Here is a 20774-nt window from a genome sequence, read left to right on the forward strand (position 1 = left end):
TACTTTACAGTTTATGTAGAGTGTTGTTACACTCTGTATATATTACAGGGTAAATAACAATGGATGAATTCCACGTCCAACTTTGTTAAGCACTGCTAATTAAGTTTCTTGGCAATATGATGATGTGTTCAAATATATACACATTGTTATCTTTGATTGTATTAGTTACACAAGAATCGCATCCAATGCTATAAATTGAGGTATGGATAAAGTGAGTGCTCGGCTCTGTGAAGTGCGAGGCTCAGATAGTAAATATTGGAATGGTAACAAGAAAGGTTGTGAGGTGCTGCCCCTAGCATCAGACCTTAGAACTAACTGAAGTAATCCACTTGACCTCAGCACACCTTGCCCATATGAATGATTTGTCTTCTGTGTAAGTCTTCTTTGTAACTAATTCAGTCAAAGATATTACTATCCACTATAACAATGTAATTTTGTCTGAACCACATGTATAAAACTATGGTAAAAACTTTTACCAAATAATTCATTATAAAAAAATCTCTATAAGTTACGTAAATCAGGATATAAAAGTAAAATCATACACACAATTCAATAACATTTTATTATTTAATTCTACTGTACATGGCTCTACTACAAAAAGGGATCATAAGGTTTTGATCTGGTGAGTTTGAATTCTTCCCTTGTGTGATATGGTTCGTAAGAGTCATCTACATAGTACTTTGGTTTCCTCCAGTATCTAGTTACCATCTTGTCCAGAAGCATGCTTTGGGTAGAATTACAAAAGACGTGGTACTGCAGACGACGCCGGCGAGCCGCACTCTTCTTGTACAGACGCTTGTGTCGCCCACACTTTGCGTGTATCCAGCATCCCCTGTCAAATTTCTTATTCATTTTATCTTAAATTTGATTTCTTGACAAAATACGAAGTACTTCACTACTATTAATACACAGTACTTTTTAAATTAACTTTTTGAGAGCCAGAAACTTGGAGGAGAAGACATATATTCAAACAAACTACTTGTTAAGTTTGCCATAAAACCGAACTTCCCAGACATTACTGAATTTTAAAGGTTAAATTATAGCTCCAGAGAATTTCCCCAGAAAATAAAACATCACATTTCTATAATTTCTCCACAAACATTTGTTCTATAATGCAAATTTAGTGTTTAAATTGTATTTTGAAATTACTAGTAGTTTTGTCTGCAACTTTATTACATCATGCAATGATTACCCAAAGCTAAACATACTCTATATAAACACTTAATATCTATTGTTAGCTTTAACCTATAACTGGTTTTCTATTTAAATAGACATTATTAAAGACTTTGTAATATTTAATTTTCAAAGAGGGAGGTCATCCCTATAACTGTATCCATCTTCCACTGTAGGAGAGTTACCAGTTCTGCTTGCACACGAGATCTGCACAGGAAGTTAGTAGCACTCGGATATAGGACTATTAATAAACATCTTGAAAAATATCAAAGTTTTTGAAGTTGAGTTTTGATTTAAACATTAAATTAACTAGCCATTTTTATTGTGTTGTGTAATTCACCATGTTTTAGAACTGATTAGGGTACAGTTTTAGAACTATTATAACACGATACAACACTAGGGTGGCATTAAAAATGTCTTTACTTATGTACTTACACATTTAATTACAGAGGGGACGAGTCAAGTCGATGAATTCATAATAGCCTAATGTCATGTTTCTTAACCCTTTTAACCCCGGCCATTAAATCAAGTGATGTGCCAGAAATCCCAAGCCATTTTCAGACAAAATGTAAGGGTTTTGTAAAAAATTCATAACTCAGTTATTTTTTAAGATATTTAGGTAATTCTTTTTTTGTTTTACTTCTTTATACATGTAGCTTACAGAAATATACAAATAAAATTATTATTTTGAAAGTAATTCTTTTTAAATGCATATACATATATAAAAAATAAATAAAAATGAAAAAATTTCAAATTTGATCATGGAAACCATATAGATAAAAAAATATTTGACACAAAAATACCCATTTACTTTATGATATATTTAATACTTAATAAAATGAAACAAAAATTATAGGCCTACCTTATTTACAAGTGGAGTAACATCAATTTTTGTAAAGCCGTGTAAATTTTTCTTTTTGCCATTTCTGGGCAAGGCAATGTAACAAGACCTTTGAAATTCACAGTACTTAAAATAAACATAAAACCAAAGTTATTTCTGACAAAATAACTAAAACTGTTCATAATCTAAATTTTAAAAAAGTTTTAAAACAATATTTACATTACTACAAAATGTAAATTTTCAAGATATCCATCACTCAAATCGTCGTCACTAATCACATCCACACCATTTGCAACTAGGTTACTAATTATTGTATTTTCACTTACGGGAGACTTTGAACGATGTCTTTTACTCATTTTGAAATAAAACAAATAATAAACTAAACTTTAACTGCCGTACATTATACTGCTTTAACCTAAAACTGTGAAGAAAACGGAATATTCACAACCACGTGATATACAGCTGTCTGCAACAAGCGTGAGCAGTCAGTCGAGACGAACTGCAATTGCTCAGTCACAGACTGACAAAATACGAAGTCAAACCATTACAAACTAATATATTTCGATGCAAAATATCTTTGTGCACAAGTCTGTGAAATTTCAAAGCATATGGTGAAATAGGTGGCCAGTAAAGTAATAAAAAGTGCACGTCCGCACTATACGGACGTCGGGAGTTGACGCCATTTTTACGACGTCCGTATAGTACGGACGTCGGGGTTAAAAGGGTTAATACAAATTTTTCTATTTTCTTTCATTTTCTTCCATCGGAAACTTTGTCTTTTGACAATGTAGATTGGCTTCCCTTAAGTTCAATATCTTCAATGGGTTTTGTGTAAATTGTTTTTAATTGTTAGATTTTTATTGTTTGTTTTAAGATTTATAGCCTATTTTTTATGTGTCTAACAACATTCTTATCAAACTCAAATGTTTTGGGTTCGGTCTATTCTTCCCTGATGTTGTGAGGGAAGCAGCTCCCATTTCTTCATCTTTTGCTTATTTAATTATGTTTCGCAATGATCTCTCCATTCACAGGCAAGCAGCGATGAACTATAATCTAACAGTGTATTGTGATGTGCCTAATATCATGTACACTGAGCTGCACAGCAGCCAAAGAGTTAATTCACTTGTGGTGACTGGGCCATGATTAATATTCCTTCTTCTTTGGCTATGGGCATTAGTTACTACACTGAAATGTGACTGAAAAAAATTATTATTGTATTTTTATCTTTGCTTTATAAAAACTGGCCACACTGCTGGTTACTTGGCCAGTCAATTTCGAGGTTTTGTATTTGTAATTTCTGCTGTATGATGCTGATGGAAATATTCATTTATTCATATTCATTTATTCAATTTATGATTCCTTGAAAGTATTCCACATCAAAGTATAAGCTGATATAAATTAATATAATTAATCTTATTTACCATACTCTCTTTATAGTTTCCATTATTAAACCGATGTTAGCATGGCCCTTTTTACATTGCCATTGTTATTGCATGTTTTCTAATTATGTGTCCTGTAAAATATGTGTTTATGTTGCATAATATTTGCCACAGTCCTCTTATTTTACTCATACAACTTATTGTATAGAAAATAATAAAGAAATGTAACTGAAAATAATTTGAACATAGCAAAATGTCTACAATCTAAAGTAAGGAGAATTCATAAGTATTTTTGGATTTAAGAGACAACTGGCAACTTCATTGGCCATAATGCTTGGCCGTCCACTTCGTTTGTCATCATGCACATTAGTTCGGCCATTTTTTAAACCTAACACACCACTGACACACCACCTTCAGTAATCATATCTGTTCCATAAACTTCAAATAGATGATGCTATCTCCATTGGTTTGTTGTAATTAGCTAACAAAACCCGTATTACTGACCTACTTCACAACTGGCAGGATTTTGAATCGCATCACACATTTTAAACTGCTATTGTACAACAACAAGAAGCAACAGTTACCTCTTACTGGCACAGTTGTATAGCCACTGAATGGAGGAAGTTTCTGACATCAAAATGGCCTCGATAGTCTCACCCCTAACGGCTACAGAGTGAAACGTAATTTACTTTCTGGATAGCCCTTGCATACACATAACGTAGTACCCATTATTATAATGCAGCTGCATCTAGGGTTTAAACATAATGACTGATTAAGCTTTCAGAATATTAAATTCAATATTATGAAGAGGTCCATTCATATTGAGAAAAATTATTTAATAGTTAACAGTTAAAATATAGTATTATAGTACTTATGGATCAAATAAAAAGCAGAAAGCAGAAAGTGATAATTAAATAATATAAGTGAAAATTTTTAATTGTCTTTCTTAACCCTTTTAGCCCCGGCGTCCGATATATCGGACAGAGGTGGTCTAGCTAAAATGCCCAACGTCCGATATACCGGACGTCTCGAGAATTTAATGTAGCTGGCTAATAATATGTCCAAATGCCATCAGTTTCGGTATAGTAGTCGGTAAAGAAACGGGCTACATGCAAAAACAATAAACCTTCCAATTGGCATCGTATTTCGTCGTCATTGAGCATAGTTTATTTGTCGATGTCAACTGTCAGACGACTTCAGTTGCAGTTGCATTGTTGTTGTATGCTGACTTATAACCTCAATTAGTTTGCGTGATTGAAAGCGGTTGTTTTTCGTGTGATTTATTGTATTATTAGTAAAAAACATGAGTAAACGTCGTATAGAAAAGTTACCAGTGAGAGAAAACACTGGTACTTTGGGATTATACCGACCACACCCATACATGAATCGTTATTTGACATTTTGCTTCTACTGATTACTAGATTAGCGTAGAACAATATTTTGTCAATATAAAACAGGAATTGTCTTATCGCAAACCCCTCCCATCCTCAGACAGAGGTCAAAGTCGAGCGGTCTAGTAGATAACGTGATTGCAGAGTCTCGCCGCCCGTTCAGATGGTGCGTCGCTTTGTTGTACTTCCGTGTTTTACCTTTACATTTCTCCAAACACAAAAATTCAATAAATCAAACATGATCAAACTAAAACTAAACTCTTTATTGAAAAAATCACTCAAAACTTGTTTTTTATTCTTGATCACACTCCGCCACCCAAAATGCGAGTGCCATGCCTTTGCGCTGATGTCAACGAAAGAAAAACATCCCTATCAGTTTTTATTATTATTACCTATCAGTAAAATATCAAATTCTAGAGGATCTGATCAGAAATATAAATTGAATTGTAATGGAAAGGCAATTATGTACCGTGCAAATCATGTGATGCCGCGTGGCCTGTCGTAATCAGGATTCTCGAGAAAGATAAGATAACAGTGACAACAATACCGATCACAATGCCTGGAAATGCTTGTAATTTTGTAATTAAAGAGTTGTTTTTTTCGTTCTATCATGTTTGTTTCTATAAATTTATATTTTTGTGTTCTTCATACAACTGGTGTGGTTGGTATAATCCCAAAGTACCCTATTATTAGTGGTGAATGTGCTATTTTTGAAGCAATGAATTGAGTTGTTTATATAAAATGTATATATTGTAAATATTATTTCTTTTACTTTTTTGAAAAATTAAACAAGTTTTAGTCTTACAAACCATTACAATTAGTTTGTGTTATTTTACAATTGTTATTATTTCAAAAGTGCAAAAACAAGTAAACATATCTGTATACTTCTACTGACGTGTATGTGGAAATATATGAAGAAGTGCTTATGCAGCAATACAATTAATTGGATATATCTCCTGTATTTATCAAGGAAAGTTCTTAAAATTTTGTGTGTGTAGTAAGAAATATGTGTACAACAAAATTGCTTCATTTTTCAGGGGCTACAATTTTTTTTCTACCGTTTATGTATGTCCAAACTATAAAAAATAAAAAATTTTTATGTATAAATACGCTAAAAAAAACAAATCATTCTGTAAAAGTACTTTTTAACTATTACATCTAAGAGTACACTTATTTGTGAACAATTTAAAACAAAAACCTAAAAATTATCTTCAAAAATAAGAAAACTAGATGAATTTTCCCTCAATTCTGCACTACGGTCCCTTATCGCCATGGGCTTTCTGGCAAGTCCATGGAAAAATGGCTGGGGTTAAAAGGGTTAATTTGGTCTATTTACACAGAACTAAACAGTAACTTTACTATTTCATAAACTTTTAGTTATTTTTACCAGTTTAATCTGTAGAATTTCTTCAAAACAACTTTGACCGTCTTTCTTTTTCCTTTAGTTTTTGAGAACTTTATATTGGTTCTAACTGTATCTACAAGTACAGATTTGGGCTGTAGTAATCCTGAGGATCTGAAACATAATTAAAATTATTTATTATCCTCAGGTCCTAATGATACTGGTTAGTAACCAATAGAATAATTATATATTAAAAGTACATGTCAGGAAGGTCTAAGCTCTCTCTATAACTCAGTCAGTTTTGTTCTATGTTATATGTCATGAGTGGAGACAGGACTAGGAGTTTCCAAGTCTTATAGTCCTTAATTTTGGAATTTTCATTTTGAAGTCTTTTACTTGTTTTAGTTTTTTCAACTAGTAATTAGAAATAAACAAAATATTTCACTTCGGCCTCAAAAGACAATTTATTTTAATTTTTTTAAAGACAAAGTTAGATTGTGGAAATATAACAAATTTATTGCTGATAAAAAAGTATACTGCACGTATCTTGCTTTCTGTAGAATTATTTTTTGGCAAGTTTTATAAGAAATGTATAGATTCCAAGAGAAGAGAATTGATTTACACATTCTAATATTTTTTGTTATATAAAAAAGAGACTATATGACTGAAATGTTTTAGAGTAGACCTAAATTTGGAATGCACAGTTAAAATTGTAAAACAAGTTTCCAAAATTTACATTTACAAAAATGTTTATTTAGTAAGTTTTATCAACTTTTAGGAAACATTTTATAAATTTGGACATAAGAGTTTGAATTGTTTGTTATTATCCTCTTAATGATATACGAGGTGTGTTCAAAAAGTATCACGAATTTTGAATTTTCGCGGGTAACATATATTCGAATTTCGATTTTTTGGTGGCGTTATGTTGGTACATATGTCTCTCACTTATGTTGACAATTTCAGCCATTTTGAATGTTCAGTTAATTGTTGACAGCTGCTTTGCTTGCACGTGTTTTGGTTCGTCTTCCATTTTTACCTATTCAAAAAACTGGAACAAAGAACCTGTATCAAATTTTGTGTGAAAAACTAAATTAAGTGCGCGGATGCATTCCGAATGTTGACTGTGGCATAGGGAGAAGCTACTTTGGACAAAAGCAACGTTTATCGGTGGTACAAAATGTTTTCAGAAGGCCGAGAAGATGTGAACGACGAAGAGCGTGCCGGACGCCCGAGCACTTCAACAACAGACGAAAAAATTGATGAAGTGAAGAAAATGGTATTGGCCAATCGTCGAATCACCATTAGAGAAATTGCCGAGGACCTAGACATATCGATTGGCTCGTGCCATTAGATTTTAATCGATTTGGGCATGAGACGGATCGCCACAAAATTTGTATCAAAATTGCTCAATTTCGATCAAAAACAGTATTGCATGAACATTGCTAATGAGATGTTGGAATCTGTCCGCGACGACCCGAATTTGCTCCAGAGGGTCATAACTGGTGACGAATCGTGGGTTTATGGTTATGACGTGGAAACCAAAGCTCAATCATCTCAATGGAAGCTGCTGCTGGGCGTGGTGCATCATGAGTTCTTGCCACAAGGTAGAACGGTAAATAAGGAATATTACCTGCAAGTTATGCGCAATTTGCGTGAAGCAATCCGCCAGAAACGCCCGAATTTGTGGAAAAACAAAAATTGACTTTTGCACCACGATAACGCCCCTGCTCACACATCGCTGCTTGTACGCGACTTCTTGGCCAAAAACAACACACTAATGATACCGCAGCCACCGTATTCCCCAGATCTGGCCCCCTGTGACTTTTTCTTGTTCCTGAAACTGAAGAGGCCCATGAAAGGACGATGCCACGCCACGATTGACGAGATAGAGACGACATCGAAGGAGGAGCTGAACAAGATACAAAAAAATGATTTTTTGAAGAGCTTCGAAGATTGGAAAAAACGTTGGCACAAGTGTATAATATCCCAAGGGAATTACTTTGAAGGGGACAAAATAGTTATTCACGAATAAATAGAAATTTTTTGAAAATACACAAAATTCGCGATACTTTTTGAACACACCTCGTACAAGGTAGGAGTATTCAACACCATGTGTCACGTAACAGGCTTCGCTTAGGTTGCATGCAAAAATTCAGATATATAGCTCATTTTATTCTCGAGAGGTCCTGCAGACAGACAGCCATGCCTCCTTACAGAAAAGAAATTGACACAAAAATTACACACAGCCAAATTCCATGGTTGAACACGAACCACCATAGAACACATTCGTAGAAGGGAACTTTCATCCAAAATTTAAAGTCTGTTGATGACATTTTTCTTGAGATATCTCGCCACATGATACGGTAAAATTTTTGTTCATTCAGGTAAATTTCATAGCAGTGTTCAAGTAGTACAAGTTTTGGTAAGCTAAGGGAGGGTACTACAACGCAAAAGTGCACTGAAATTAAATCTTGCACCAATTTTTAACATTGACTTTATGAATAAAACTGTCACATGGTGAAATCTCAGTTCTTTTACAAATTGATTTACAGTAGACTCCCTCTAGTTTGGCCACCTCGGGACTGGACCCTCAACCCGTTTAAGGTTGAAACATTTACAATGTAGGTCATGTTCTAGATGGTTGAACATTCATGTCTTGGCTCAAGTTGTGTAAGTTTAAGTTAATAAATGAATAGTGGACTTAAGAAATAGTTTTTAAGGTAGTTGACAGTATAAATGATCGTCCAGTAATAAAAACGTGCACTTATTCTTGGATCACAGTGGCTTGGAGAATAAAAGGACAGTATTGTCCAGAAGTTTTTATAGTTTTATTTTTTTAAGACATGGGATGGGGTGTTCACTAATCACCTGAAATTCAAATTACAATGAAAGCATAAGACTGAGAGGGAATTATAAAATAATACAAGTTCAGACACCAAAGTAAACGAAGAAATTCATAAGCATTGGCAGGAAAATTTTCATAAACGTGAACAACATATCATGACAAATAAGAACTTACCTGTGGCTAATGAGTGGAAGTGCAGCAGTCACCCCATTTACTAAGTTCACACTAAAGTTCCTTATTGTTGGTTCAATTAAAGAGACTCTTGGTGAGAAGAGTGATAGGTTAATTGGTCTAGAAGTACTTAACAACGATCCTAAACATCGAACATTTTTTGTTGCTTGATGTAGACCTGAAACATTTAACAAATTAGTTTGATCCAATTAACACATTCCCCATGGCATATTGCTATATAATTCATATGGTAGTTCAGTAAAATAATTGAAGCACTACAATTCACAAATTAAACTGCAAACTTTCTAGGTATTCATTTTATTCATGTTCTTTTTACAATATGGCTTCACCAAACTTTACACAACTTATTTACAAGATCCGCTTGTAACAAAATACTTATTTTATAAACAAAATCTATAGACTATGTATATAGGCCTTTATATTTATGAAATTTTAGTAAACAGGGGCATTTAGAAGAAATAAATAACATATTTATTCAGCAAGCATTCTTAAAAGTTACAGACTCTGATTTACAAGACAACTCTTGTCATAGCATACAGATATAATTCAAATCTAAAACTAAATAAAATTATATAAAAATCTTTTTGACACGATTTTTAAACAAACGGTAAATAAGGCTCTTCAAAGCAGGGAGCAAAGCATTGTATATTTTTGGTCCAAATTATCTAAAAACTCTTGCTGATTTCTAGACGGACCCTTGGCAAATAAAGTAGGGTGTCAAGTACTGCAAATGTTTATTTCATGCCTGAAAATAAGCTTTTGCCTGAGATATTCAGGCTTGCCAATCTCAATAACTTTGTAAATAAGATAAACAGTTTGCAAGTCACATCAATCTTTAATCGATAATACCTTAGAACTTACTTAAATTTACTGATGTAATCAAATTTTTTGAGACTATAGACAAATCTCAGGGCCCTGTTTTGCAATCTAGTGAGAACCATTACATTTTCCCAAGCAAGGCAATGAGCGAAAGATGAAAGAGCATAGTACACAGTACGAAATATTGTTGAACGGACAATTTCCAACTTAGCAGACACTGGAAGTATTTTTACACATCTATATTACGTCTTCAACTTGATCATGACACTTTTACATATAGATTTTACATGACTCGTAAAATCAAGATTGGAATCCAAAGTATTTTTAGAGAACCATCCGTAACCAAAGGTTTGCCATCCAAAGTGACGAACTCATTAATGTAATTATAACGTGATTGACAATTCAAAGATGACCTGTTGACCTGCAAAAGAGCATTGTCCGAGTTAAACAGAAGCCAATGATCGTCCGACCATGACTTCACCCTCTCCAGGTCCGAATTGATGTTTCGCACAGCTTCAGCTTTCCCTAATGGGTTGTAAGACAATAAGGCATCATTTCTGATGTGTTGTACTATCTGGCATGGGAAAGTAGCGATCAGAAATGCCTCTGGTCATCAGTGAGGGTCACTGACCACCACACACTTCTGGCAGAAAACAAAAACCATCCCTCGAAGTAGTACCTAAATTATGTAAGAGCTCGTAATGTTAAATTGAAATTTTTTCTATCTATAAAATGTATGTATAACTACCTAACAATATCACAAAATAACAACTAGTAAGTATATATCGACAGAAGATTACTATGTTAGCTTCATTCAGAACATTTTTAATTTTCTAAAAATTTGTAAAGTTTCCTTCGATTTTTGAACACCTTTAACTGTCTCAAATGTTATTAACACTAATGTGCTTTAATATTAGAGAAATTAAAGATATAATAATTGTAGAGAATTAGCATACCTATAAAATTACACATTTTCCAAAAGTAGAATTTAAATTTAAAATGTTTAGTATATTTTGGAGCTTTTTATAACATTTACTTTAACCAAATTGCCTAAAATAATCTAAAACTTTTTTTGAAGTTCCTTAAAATAGTATAGACAAACTTTCAATATCCAGAAAGAATTTTTAGGTGGTCACAATTCCTTTATTGCACAAAAATTATTAACATGTTTTAATTTAGGTTATACCTCACTTCTTCTTCTTCTATGGGGCAGCCTACTTCCATGCACTTAAGCCTCAAGGGCCTTTTTTGCACCCCGGAAGCACACCATTCTATGATTTCAGCAGCTCCACAAACCGCCGAAAACAACCTATCAGGTCCTCCTGGGGAAATTCACCACCCTTGTCCAAACTACCAAAGATGGCATACCGTTTCCTTGCTATTGAAGGACAATCAAAGAGCACGTGTTCGGCAGTTTCAACCAGCTCATCACACATTCTACAGAGCGGATCCTCCTGAAGGATGCCAACTCTGTAAAGGTGCTTCCTCAGGTGACCATGTCCCGTGATCAGACCTATAACCCGAGAAGACATTGATCTATTTAGTGAGAGAACGTCAGACACCCCTCTGGAGGATGCTATTGTAGTACCATTCTCATGCCCGGATACAACCTCCACCTTCTCTCATGTTCAGCGCGAACCCAATTCGTGACAGCCCCAAAGGATTCACACCTTGGAATACCGTAGAACGGTTGAGAGCCTGTCATAATGACGCTGAGCCCCGGTTGGTCAAGGCATCAGCCCTTTCATTCCCAGGGATCCCCTTATGACCAAGAACCTAACAAACAATCACATTGTTGATTCTGGCAAGGGAAGAAACGACTTGATAGCAATCCCAGACAAGTTTGGATTTGAACACACAAGAGTCCAGGGCCATCAGTGCTGCCTGATTATCCGTGAAAATATTGATCGTCTGACTCTTATATCGCAGATGCAGATTCTCACGAGCATATTTCATAATGGCTGCAACCTCCACCTGAAAAACTGTAGGATAAGGACCCATAGAGACTTAGTACATCGATCTAAGGGCCTGGGAGGAATCAGGGTTTCTGAGTGTGGGAGGATAACAAATTAAGGAGCGGTAGATATAAGACAAGATACTGGGGTTATCAAAATTCACACAAGAACTTGAGCAGGAAGAAATGTCTACCAACTGCGTTTGGAGGAGTTCTCTCTTTTGAAGGTAAATGTAGTTTAAGAGTTTTTGTTTCTTATTTCTGTTTTCCGTTGTTTTAGTGATTTATACCATCCATTGTGAAGTTTATTAACTGTTTATACCTCAATGGTGAAGTTTAGGCCTATTCACTGTTACTCCTTTCATATTTTGGTCCAATTTGTCACTGCACAACTTCTTTGGGTGTTGCTAGATTTGCTAACCTATCAATGTAACTATTTAAAGGAATAGATATTCTCCCTTTTCTGTGGTACTAATGAGATATGTTTTCTGCATGTTCAGTGTAAAGTTAGTGCTGTGAGTGCATTTTAAAGTAAACTACTTTACTTGTATTAGAATGGACAGAAAAGCCGTGTTGTTTTCTTTTATTTCATCAAAGGAATTTAAATCCCCAAGGTCTATGTAGAATAATATGGTTAGGCGAGTTTGTAATATTTTTAGCTTTCAAGTGATTAACATTTTGGAAATCTATATTTTACTTATTAGCAATATTTCGAAAGATGATTTTCATTCGTCACCATCAGTGCAGGGTAGGATGGTGACGCAGCCTGCAGTGGTGATTGGAGGCATTACTATCAACCCGTTCAACTACTAGTTCCATTTTAGTATTCTTAAAAATTTCTACCTTTCAAAAATTTGTTCTTTAATTTTTTAAACCATTTTCCTTTTTGAAAAAAAAAAACAAGTATTGTGGAGTAGCTTAAGTAAATATTTACACATTTAACTCTTTTAAGTGCTGAGTTTTCAACGGTGCTGTCACCTGGTACTGCCAAGTTTATTTGTTGCACAGAGCTGATCCACAATCAGTACACATGTAGCGTGTTTCTCATCTACCATGATCAATTTTAGCAACATCTTTTTCACTAAACTGCCACCAGAATCTTCTGATTTTTTCACATCTGACCGTGATTAAAAACTGAGTCCAAATCCTGATCGGTATCATTCTCAGATACGTTACACAATGCTGAGTACCTCACTCACAACAATGCATCAGGACAAATCTAAAGTCCTTTTTACTATTATAAATAATTCCTCATACCAACAGAACCACAATCAAAATAGAAAAATTACAGTAGCAACTTCAAAAAAGCAATTAAAAAAACTAAAAACAAACAAAATGTTTCTAAAGGTAAAACCTGACCATGTGTATATGTGACAGATCCTAAGTTGACTGTCAGAGTGTAGTAGAAATTAAACGGCACTGTAGATTTGTAATAATAATTAGATAACAACACAACTAGAGGCCAATATGCATCATCTTACAGCTAGCAGGCGTCGTATAGCGAAACATAGGAGAATCATCCATGTAATACGAGTGTGGCAGTAAGGGGTTAATGTTATTTGCATATCTTAAATAGATTTTGTAGGCGCACCCCCACACCTTTTTTTATTTTTTGTTACCGGTTTTTATAACCGTATTAAACATTATAGTAAACCTATCATGATTAAGATACAAAATATATAGTAAACAAAGATTTTCATATATTTACAAAAGCATTCTTAAATCACCTATAAACAGCCTGCCATTTACAGAAAAATCAACTGCTTGTTGCAGGGTAAACTACTGGTAATTTTTTACTTCAGCCACTTAACAATATTTGATTTTTCAAAAGGAAAATGCTTAAAAATTAAATTTTGGAAAGATTTTTAGTTTCATAAAAAGCAATAGTAGTTGAACAGGCCAGCAGTAATGCCTTCAGTGCTGCTGTACCCCGAGCTGATGGCGAGGAACGAAAAACATTCGTCAACATTCGTGATATCAGTAAAATATCAAATTCCAAAAGGCTGATCACTAATCTATATAAATAAAAATTAATTTCCGTTCGTTAGTCTCGCTAAAACTCGAGAACGGCTGAACCGATTTGGCTAATTTTGGTCTTGAAATGTTCGTGGAAGTCCAGGGAAGGTTTAAACGATGAGAAAATATAACAAAATTGTAAGGAAAATACTAAAAACGACAATTTGATTTTCCCATACAAACTGTTCTTACCTGTCAAACGTTCATGTTTAACTTAATTTAATTTAACAGCTGTAACAAATACAAATGACGAAGTGTCTCAGTATCATACTTTACTTACTACTGCATGCAATTTTGGGTAAAAAAGCTGCCACCATTATAGGTTAACATTATTAGTGCAAGAAAACATTAATATTAGATACTGCTTACAATGTACAATGCCAAAAAGAAAACAACCTAACATAGGTCGTCGAAGTAGATTGAATGTGCGGCGAGCTACCTCACGCGCTAATCGCACTGATGACCAGCAAGAGACTGATAATGATAACAGTCGTATTGGTATGGCACATTTGCGTTCTACAGTAAATCAGAATGAAGTGGATAGACAAAGAATGCAACGAGTTCGGGCACATCGATCACAACAGCAGCGAGCCCGGGAAAAGGAAATTGACCGATTCCGCAAACGCAATGCTCCTGTGAACCTGGAAGGAGCAGCATTCTCCTACGATCCAGAAATCGATTATAGTGCAGACAAATCAAATTAAACATATATTGATCAGCCTTTATGGTAAGAAACATATTTTCTTAAATTTCTCGGCACTTGAATCTTTAAACAATATAACTTTCGAATGATGAGGGTTAAAATTAAATTAAAACTCCACCTCTATATCAAAATTATTTATAAACCCGGCTAGCTAATTATGTCTTCACTTTGCTTGCTAGGCCGTTACAGCGTGGCGGGAGGCCTCGGTGACTCGGAGGTTGGCACAGCCAGAATATTGCTGATGTTGTGCTCTTGACTTTCTCTTATTTCATCCAACGAGATTGACGGCGTGGCGGGAGGCCTCGGTGACTCGGACAAGTTTGGCACAGCCAGAATATTGCCGATGTTGTGCTCCTGATTTTCTTCTATCTCATCCAAATATTTTAATTCTTCACCAGTTAAATTAAGTTCTGAAAATGTTACTCCTTTAGAAGAAGATGATGATGATGATAGCATTGTTGAGACGAACTTCGGTTTTGATAACAATTGTTGTTTCACTTGATTTTTTTTGTTCCTTGGCCCTGTTAATTCTTATTATGCGGCTCAAATTGTGACCGCACTTGATACAAAAGTTGAAAGTATCAGCGGTTATTGTCAAACATTCGTCGCATCTTAACAATTGTTTAGTGCAACTGGGACAGGTAGTTGTTTTATTCTGCCGTTCTATCCACTTTTTGCAAAAGGGACAATGCAATGTAAAAGTTCTTCTTCTATAAAAACGAATCAATCAATCAATTTAAAAGAAAGTGACTATCACGTTACAAACGATTCAGCCAATTATAAAAACAAAGCGATATGACACTTGATCTGACAGAAATTTAAAACACTTTTTTAAAGACACCTTTATGTTTTTTATTATTAATTATTGTGGCATTGTTCAACAGCTGCGATATAGAAGGCGCTGTATTCATAGAATTTTGAACAGTTCTAAGATGCCACAACGTGGCCTATACTATGATGATGATGATGCCTGTATAACGTTATCGGTTCTGCAATACATAATTAGGGTTTAAATTAATATGGTTTATGTTAAGAGGTAAGTGAAACGAAGTTCACCGGGTCAGCTAGTGTTTACTAAATATTACAAACTCACCTAACCATATTAGTTCCCATCTAAAACAATTAAAACAATGCAGTACTTGCAAAAATACCATTTTTGATTGCCTACAGTAATTGTAAGTACTACACTGCTTAAACGTTGTTTAAATATAGTTTAGTTACTTTATGTAATCTGAAACAAATACATTTATTTTACATATAAAAGTAAAGCTTCACCATAATATGATTTTAAAACCATACAGTTCAAAATGAATTCAAAGTATAATCGTGTTTGGAAATAGTACATTTAAAATTAAAATCATGTGTTTTGTTACTGACATAATACAGGCGGCAAGGACATACATGTCTTCTTTGTTTCATAAGCAGTCACATTTATTCTTGAAAATACATCAGGTAATGAAATGTTATGTTTTGTTGTAACTACATTAGTTATATATTAATTTGTAAATTATATATGTTATATATATATTATTTATACGTTAATTTCTAAGATTGAAAACAAGCAAAACCATATTTTTCTTTGAAATATCTATTACATTATTTTGTCTGACATTTTGTGTTTAGTCTTTTGAGAGTTTGCTTTCAGTCATTTGGATAGTCATGAATATCGATGATTTGATAATCAAAATCCGATTGTGTTGGTGGCCGCTTATTATACTGCAGCCCTAATTATTCATGCAGATAAAACCAATCAAACCATTCGAAAATAAAAACCCGTACCAGTAAGATTAAACGCCGGGGCGGCAAATCACGAATTTGACGTTACCAACGTATTCTGCTCACCCTCCTGAACAAAAAATATATATAGTACTATGGGGTGCAAATGACAAATAACATGATTTTAGGGGGTATATTGATATGTGGTTAAGTTCCTAATGTTTTAATGTTCAGTTTGTGTGCTGTGTCTGGATAATCTGTTTACTTGAATATTATCTGCGGCCGGGACTGATAGCAGCCTGATAACGTACCTGTTATCTGAGTTCTCCGGGGCATGGGTCAGTTCTACACAAGATATCGTGTTCAGTAGGTCGGATTGAGTGAGTGCGTTTACAATGATGAATCAACCATCCACTAGTTCAACCAACCCTAGTGAATTGTGTGTGTCGGAGTGTTACGTAGGGCACGTAAAGAGTTTACGTTTTAACCGAAACGAAATTATCTCTTTTTTAATTGAACATGGAATTTTTTTAAAATGAGTGTATGTGTTCGTCGTGCGGTCGAGTGGTGTTTTTAAACCGAGAGACTTTGTCGTTTCGTTGTGATAGACGACTTTTTGTGTTGCTGCTGCTCAGCTGTATCCGCCAACACACTAATGGTATGTGTTCTCTGATCCATCTATATATTTGAGTTTTTCATGATTTATTTAGTTTTTTAACTTTACATAATTGCCTTTGCATTACATTTCAATTTATATTTTTGATCAGCCCCTCTAGTATTTTATATTTTACTGATAGGTACTATCTCGAGGGATGTTTTTCTTTTATTGACATCAGCGCGGGGCAGCACCGAAGGTGCTGCCGAAGCCCGCGCTGATGGCCGGAGGCACTCGTAATTAATTTTTTTTCTCGAAATTAAGAAAAACATTATTTATTTTGATCAAAATTCTGCTCATTTCTGTATTATTTTTCATTTACGTTTGCAAAGATGGCGGCGCAACCGATGACGTCATCACGAGGTTCAATCATTGGCCACAAAAGGTCACGTGACGCTAGACGTGGATGTAGAACATGGAGATATTACTGAAAAGTTATTTAATTTTTCATTTTCTAGAACTTCGTTATTTCTCATTTCCACCCCATCAAACCTTATACTTTTTTGTTCTATATGACGATTCCAATAGGTTTTTAACGCAAAACTCGTATTTTTCCGCCCCGGCCGTTAATATGATAATTACCTAAAAACCAAATAAAGAGCCGCTTATTAAATTCTACCCACATAGAAAAGTTGATTACATTAGACATACTCTTTTAATTAATATTTCCCAACTTTAGATATTAAGATTGAATTTTTGCTACTTTAAAGACCAGTGGGTCATAGCCCGAAGTGATAAGAATACACCTATATTCATCCCAGGGACCATGTGACATTTCAGTACAATCAGTTGAATAGTTTATGTAAGAAAGAAAACAAACAAACAAAGGCACTTTCACATTTATATTATTAGGAATAAGCTGAAATCTTATGTTTAGTTAAATAAATTTAAATAGACTAAGGACATTAAATAAAGACAATCGAAACCATCTATAAAAACAACCAAAACACGAGTGTGGGATACTTTCTTAGCTTTATATACAATACTAGAAACTCCTATTCCCCTCTGTCCCCTAGATTGATGCAATATTGGGTATATAACCTAATTAGAAACATATTTCAATTATTGTAGGCCTACAATTACGGATCGCAAACACCTAAAAACTCTTTGGGAAATAAAAACATACTATTTCAAGAAATTGATGTGGTTTTAGATCATTATGGCTAACATAAAAATTATCCAACTAATACACCAGTAAATATAGCCTTTAATTGCCTCTAAAATAATGTAGTTACTTGTATATTGCAAGTGGGCTAAATAGTTAAAAGTTATGTACAAAACTATATAATACCCTTTACCCAATCAAATACATAATATCAAACTAGTTATTGAAAAGGTTTACAACTTAAAAAATAAGCACTCACTTTGAGTTAGGTTTGATCAAACTTATTATCAGACAAAAACTGAAGAACCTATTTACCTACCTGATAAAACAGATCGGAGCATTTTAATTCAAAGAATACTATATATTTTCAAGTGAGTTAGAACTGAAGATAAATTCAGTTTGATTCTAATATAACTAATAGTCAGTCTATTTCATTTTACTGAGGTCGGCATGAACAGAAAATACGAATAAAAACACACACATCATTTGCTAGTTAGAATGATTTCGTGTCATGAGGCAAATGCGGGTAATTTGTAAGCAAAATTATTTATTATTATCTGCTTTAAAACTGACTATTGAAAATTAACCTAACTCTCTAAAGAATCCGTATCATCATCAGACTCGATTTGAGATTTGAGACCGATATGGGATTTTTTTTATAATCTTGTTGGTGCCACTTAAGGCACACAGCCAAGGCGTGAAACCAAACAGCCGCTTTGTGCACTTAACTCATTAATATATTAATATTATAACTCGTAATAACTAAACTCATTTTAGTTATTGCGGTTGCCTTGAGATTTTAACTACACATAGGCAATGGTGACATGCATCAGTAAATAACAATAAAATTACTGTTCATGCATTTTATTGATTAGATTTGGAGTGAATTTGGTAAGATCCTCTTGCATTGAGCTTTGATCTGCTTTAAAAATTCCCATTGGTTATTTTAAAATTAGAGTTCCTAACCAAGTTTGTTAGAAAAAGATGAACCCGTAAGAGGTCCCGTCCTATCCGCATAGTAGCAGGTCCCTTGCATTGCTGCTATCTAACATTGTGTTTTTGTATGTAATACACGTACTGAATCTGTTTTTGGATAAGTTTGGATACTTATTTTAGTGTAAAGAAATAATAATATGTTATTACATTTTTGATAATAATACATTTTTTAAACTTATATATAAATATATTTGTAATGTAAATAACACATTTCAATTCATTAAAGTATAACAGACAATAAATAAAGTTAATTTCTTTACCAAGCAAATATTGTTTATTAAAGATTATAAATTATAGGTATATAAAATATTTGAAAATACAAATACAAATGCAGAATAAATAGTTATTATTTTCTTCTGCAGCACAATTATGGCACCAGTGCATGTTTTTTGCAATATTTTCCTTGCAAGAACAGCTAGAACAAGCTGAACACTTGAACAGCGTAATAATATATTTTTCCTGGCAGGGCAGTAAAACAGCTGGGTTGTAAGATTGAAGCAAAACTTTCAGGATCTCCGTCACTTTCACCAGACTGTTTACTGTTCTGTTGTAGTACTGATCTGATGGAGCATCAGATTCATTTTCACTACTAAAAATGGTAGAACAATCTTCTTCGAAGTCTTCTATTCAACTAAGAATAATGATATCCGAATTATTGGCTATTTCAAGTGTAATAACGATAAACAAAATAAAATGAATAGTCAACAATAATGTTTGTTACAAAAACACACACTAAACTAACGATATTGAACTAAACATTGTATTGGCACTAACACGCTACTCTAACACAAAACACTAACGGGATCGGTCACATGCGTAGATGCCGTCTAAAAACTGCACTAACGTGGTCGGTTCCGTGTCGAGATGGCAATTAACTAAGCGCGCAGGATGGGATTCCCACTAACCCCACAGACACGGATATGGATGAATCATGCCGTGTTTGACGAAAAAGAATGTGTCATATAGTCAGTGAGGCTCTTGTGAGGTATCGGAAGGATTTATCATTTAATAAACAAATTTTCATCTGACAAACTATATTTGTTAGGTTCCATCAACAAGGAGACTTCTCATAGGTTAAGGACATTCTATGGAACAAAAGATTTAATTTGAATGGTTAGGATAAAGTTGATCTTTCTGCCAAGAGGCTATCAGGCTTAGCCCGAAAATATGTGTACCACGGTATACAGAACCCAAAACCAGGAGACACTTAATTTTTTCTAAAGTTAAGTGTGAATAATTTTGTTATTAATTTCTATTACACAACGAAATAAACTGGTTTATTTCCACAACACAAACTCAAACTGGTCTCTACATCTTCTGGAGCTAAAATGCTACTTAATGTTACGTTATTATTCCTGATTTTCTTTACACACTGCTGTCTTATATTATAATGACTGGAGTATTTAAGTATGAAATGTTCTATGGTTTCTTTTTGTCCTAATGAACACTTAGACACATGGTTGTGAAGTACTGTTTAATTTCATACAAATTAAAGTTGACATTTGCATGATCCAACCGTAGCCTACTGATATTTATTACATTTCCTCCGCTCATGTTTGCTGTATTAAACCATGGTTTATTAATAAATTCACTCTATCTTTTTATACCATTTACCTTTGGGCGAGATTTTTACATACTGATTGAAAT

At 34.0% G+C, this 20774-nt stretch overlaps 1 protein-coding gene across 1 annotated transcript; it reads right to left on the reverse strand.

The window, feature by feature from the left end:
* Nucleotides 1-543: 543 nt before the first annotated feature.
* Nucleotides 544-18771, reverse strand: LOC124359674 (39S ribosomal protein L35, mitochondrial). The gene is made up of 4 exons (XM_046812613.1): nucleotides 18451-18771; nucleotides 9146-9320; nucleotides 6172-6300; nucleotides 544-832 (listed from the first exon to the last, which is right to left on the reverse strand). The coding sequence occupies exons 1-4, from the start codon at nucleotides 18470-18472 to the stop codon at nucleotides 592-594; spliced, it is 567 nt and encodes a 188-aa protein (XP_046668569.1). The 5' UTR covers nucleotides 18473-18771; the 3' UTR covers nucleotides 544-591.
* Between the last annotated feature and the right edge of the window lie 2003 nt (nucleotides 18772-20774).

The sequence above is a fragment of the Homalodisca vitripennis genome, chromosome 4 (assembly GCF_021130785.1).
Source record: "Homalodisca vitripennis isolate AUS2020 chromosome 4, UT_GWSS_2.1, whole genome shotgun sequence".
NCBI classification, from domain to species: Eukaryota; Metazoa; Arthropoda; class Insecta; order Hemiptera; family Cicadellidae; genus Homalodisca; species Homalodisca vitripennis.

Bases quoted from the DNA above. Each gene is read 5' to 3' on its own strand.
- LOC124359674 (XM_046812613.1), bottom strand. From the start codon at position 18,472: ATGCTCCGATCTGTTTTATCAG. The intron at 9,321-18,450 runs GTAGGTAAATAG...TAAATGTTTCAG, and splicing joins GCTCCGATCTGTTTTATCAG to GTCTACATCAAGCAACAAAA. The intron at 6,301-9,145 runs GTAAGTTCTTAT...ATTATGTTTCAG, and splicing joins CTTCCACTCATTAGCCACAG to ATCCTCAGGATTACTACAGC.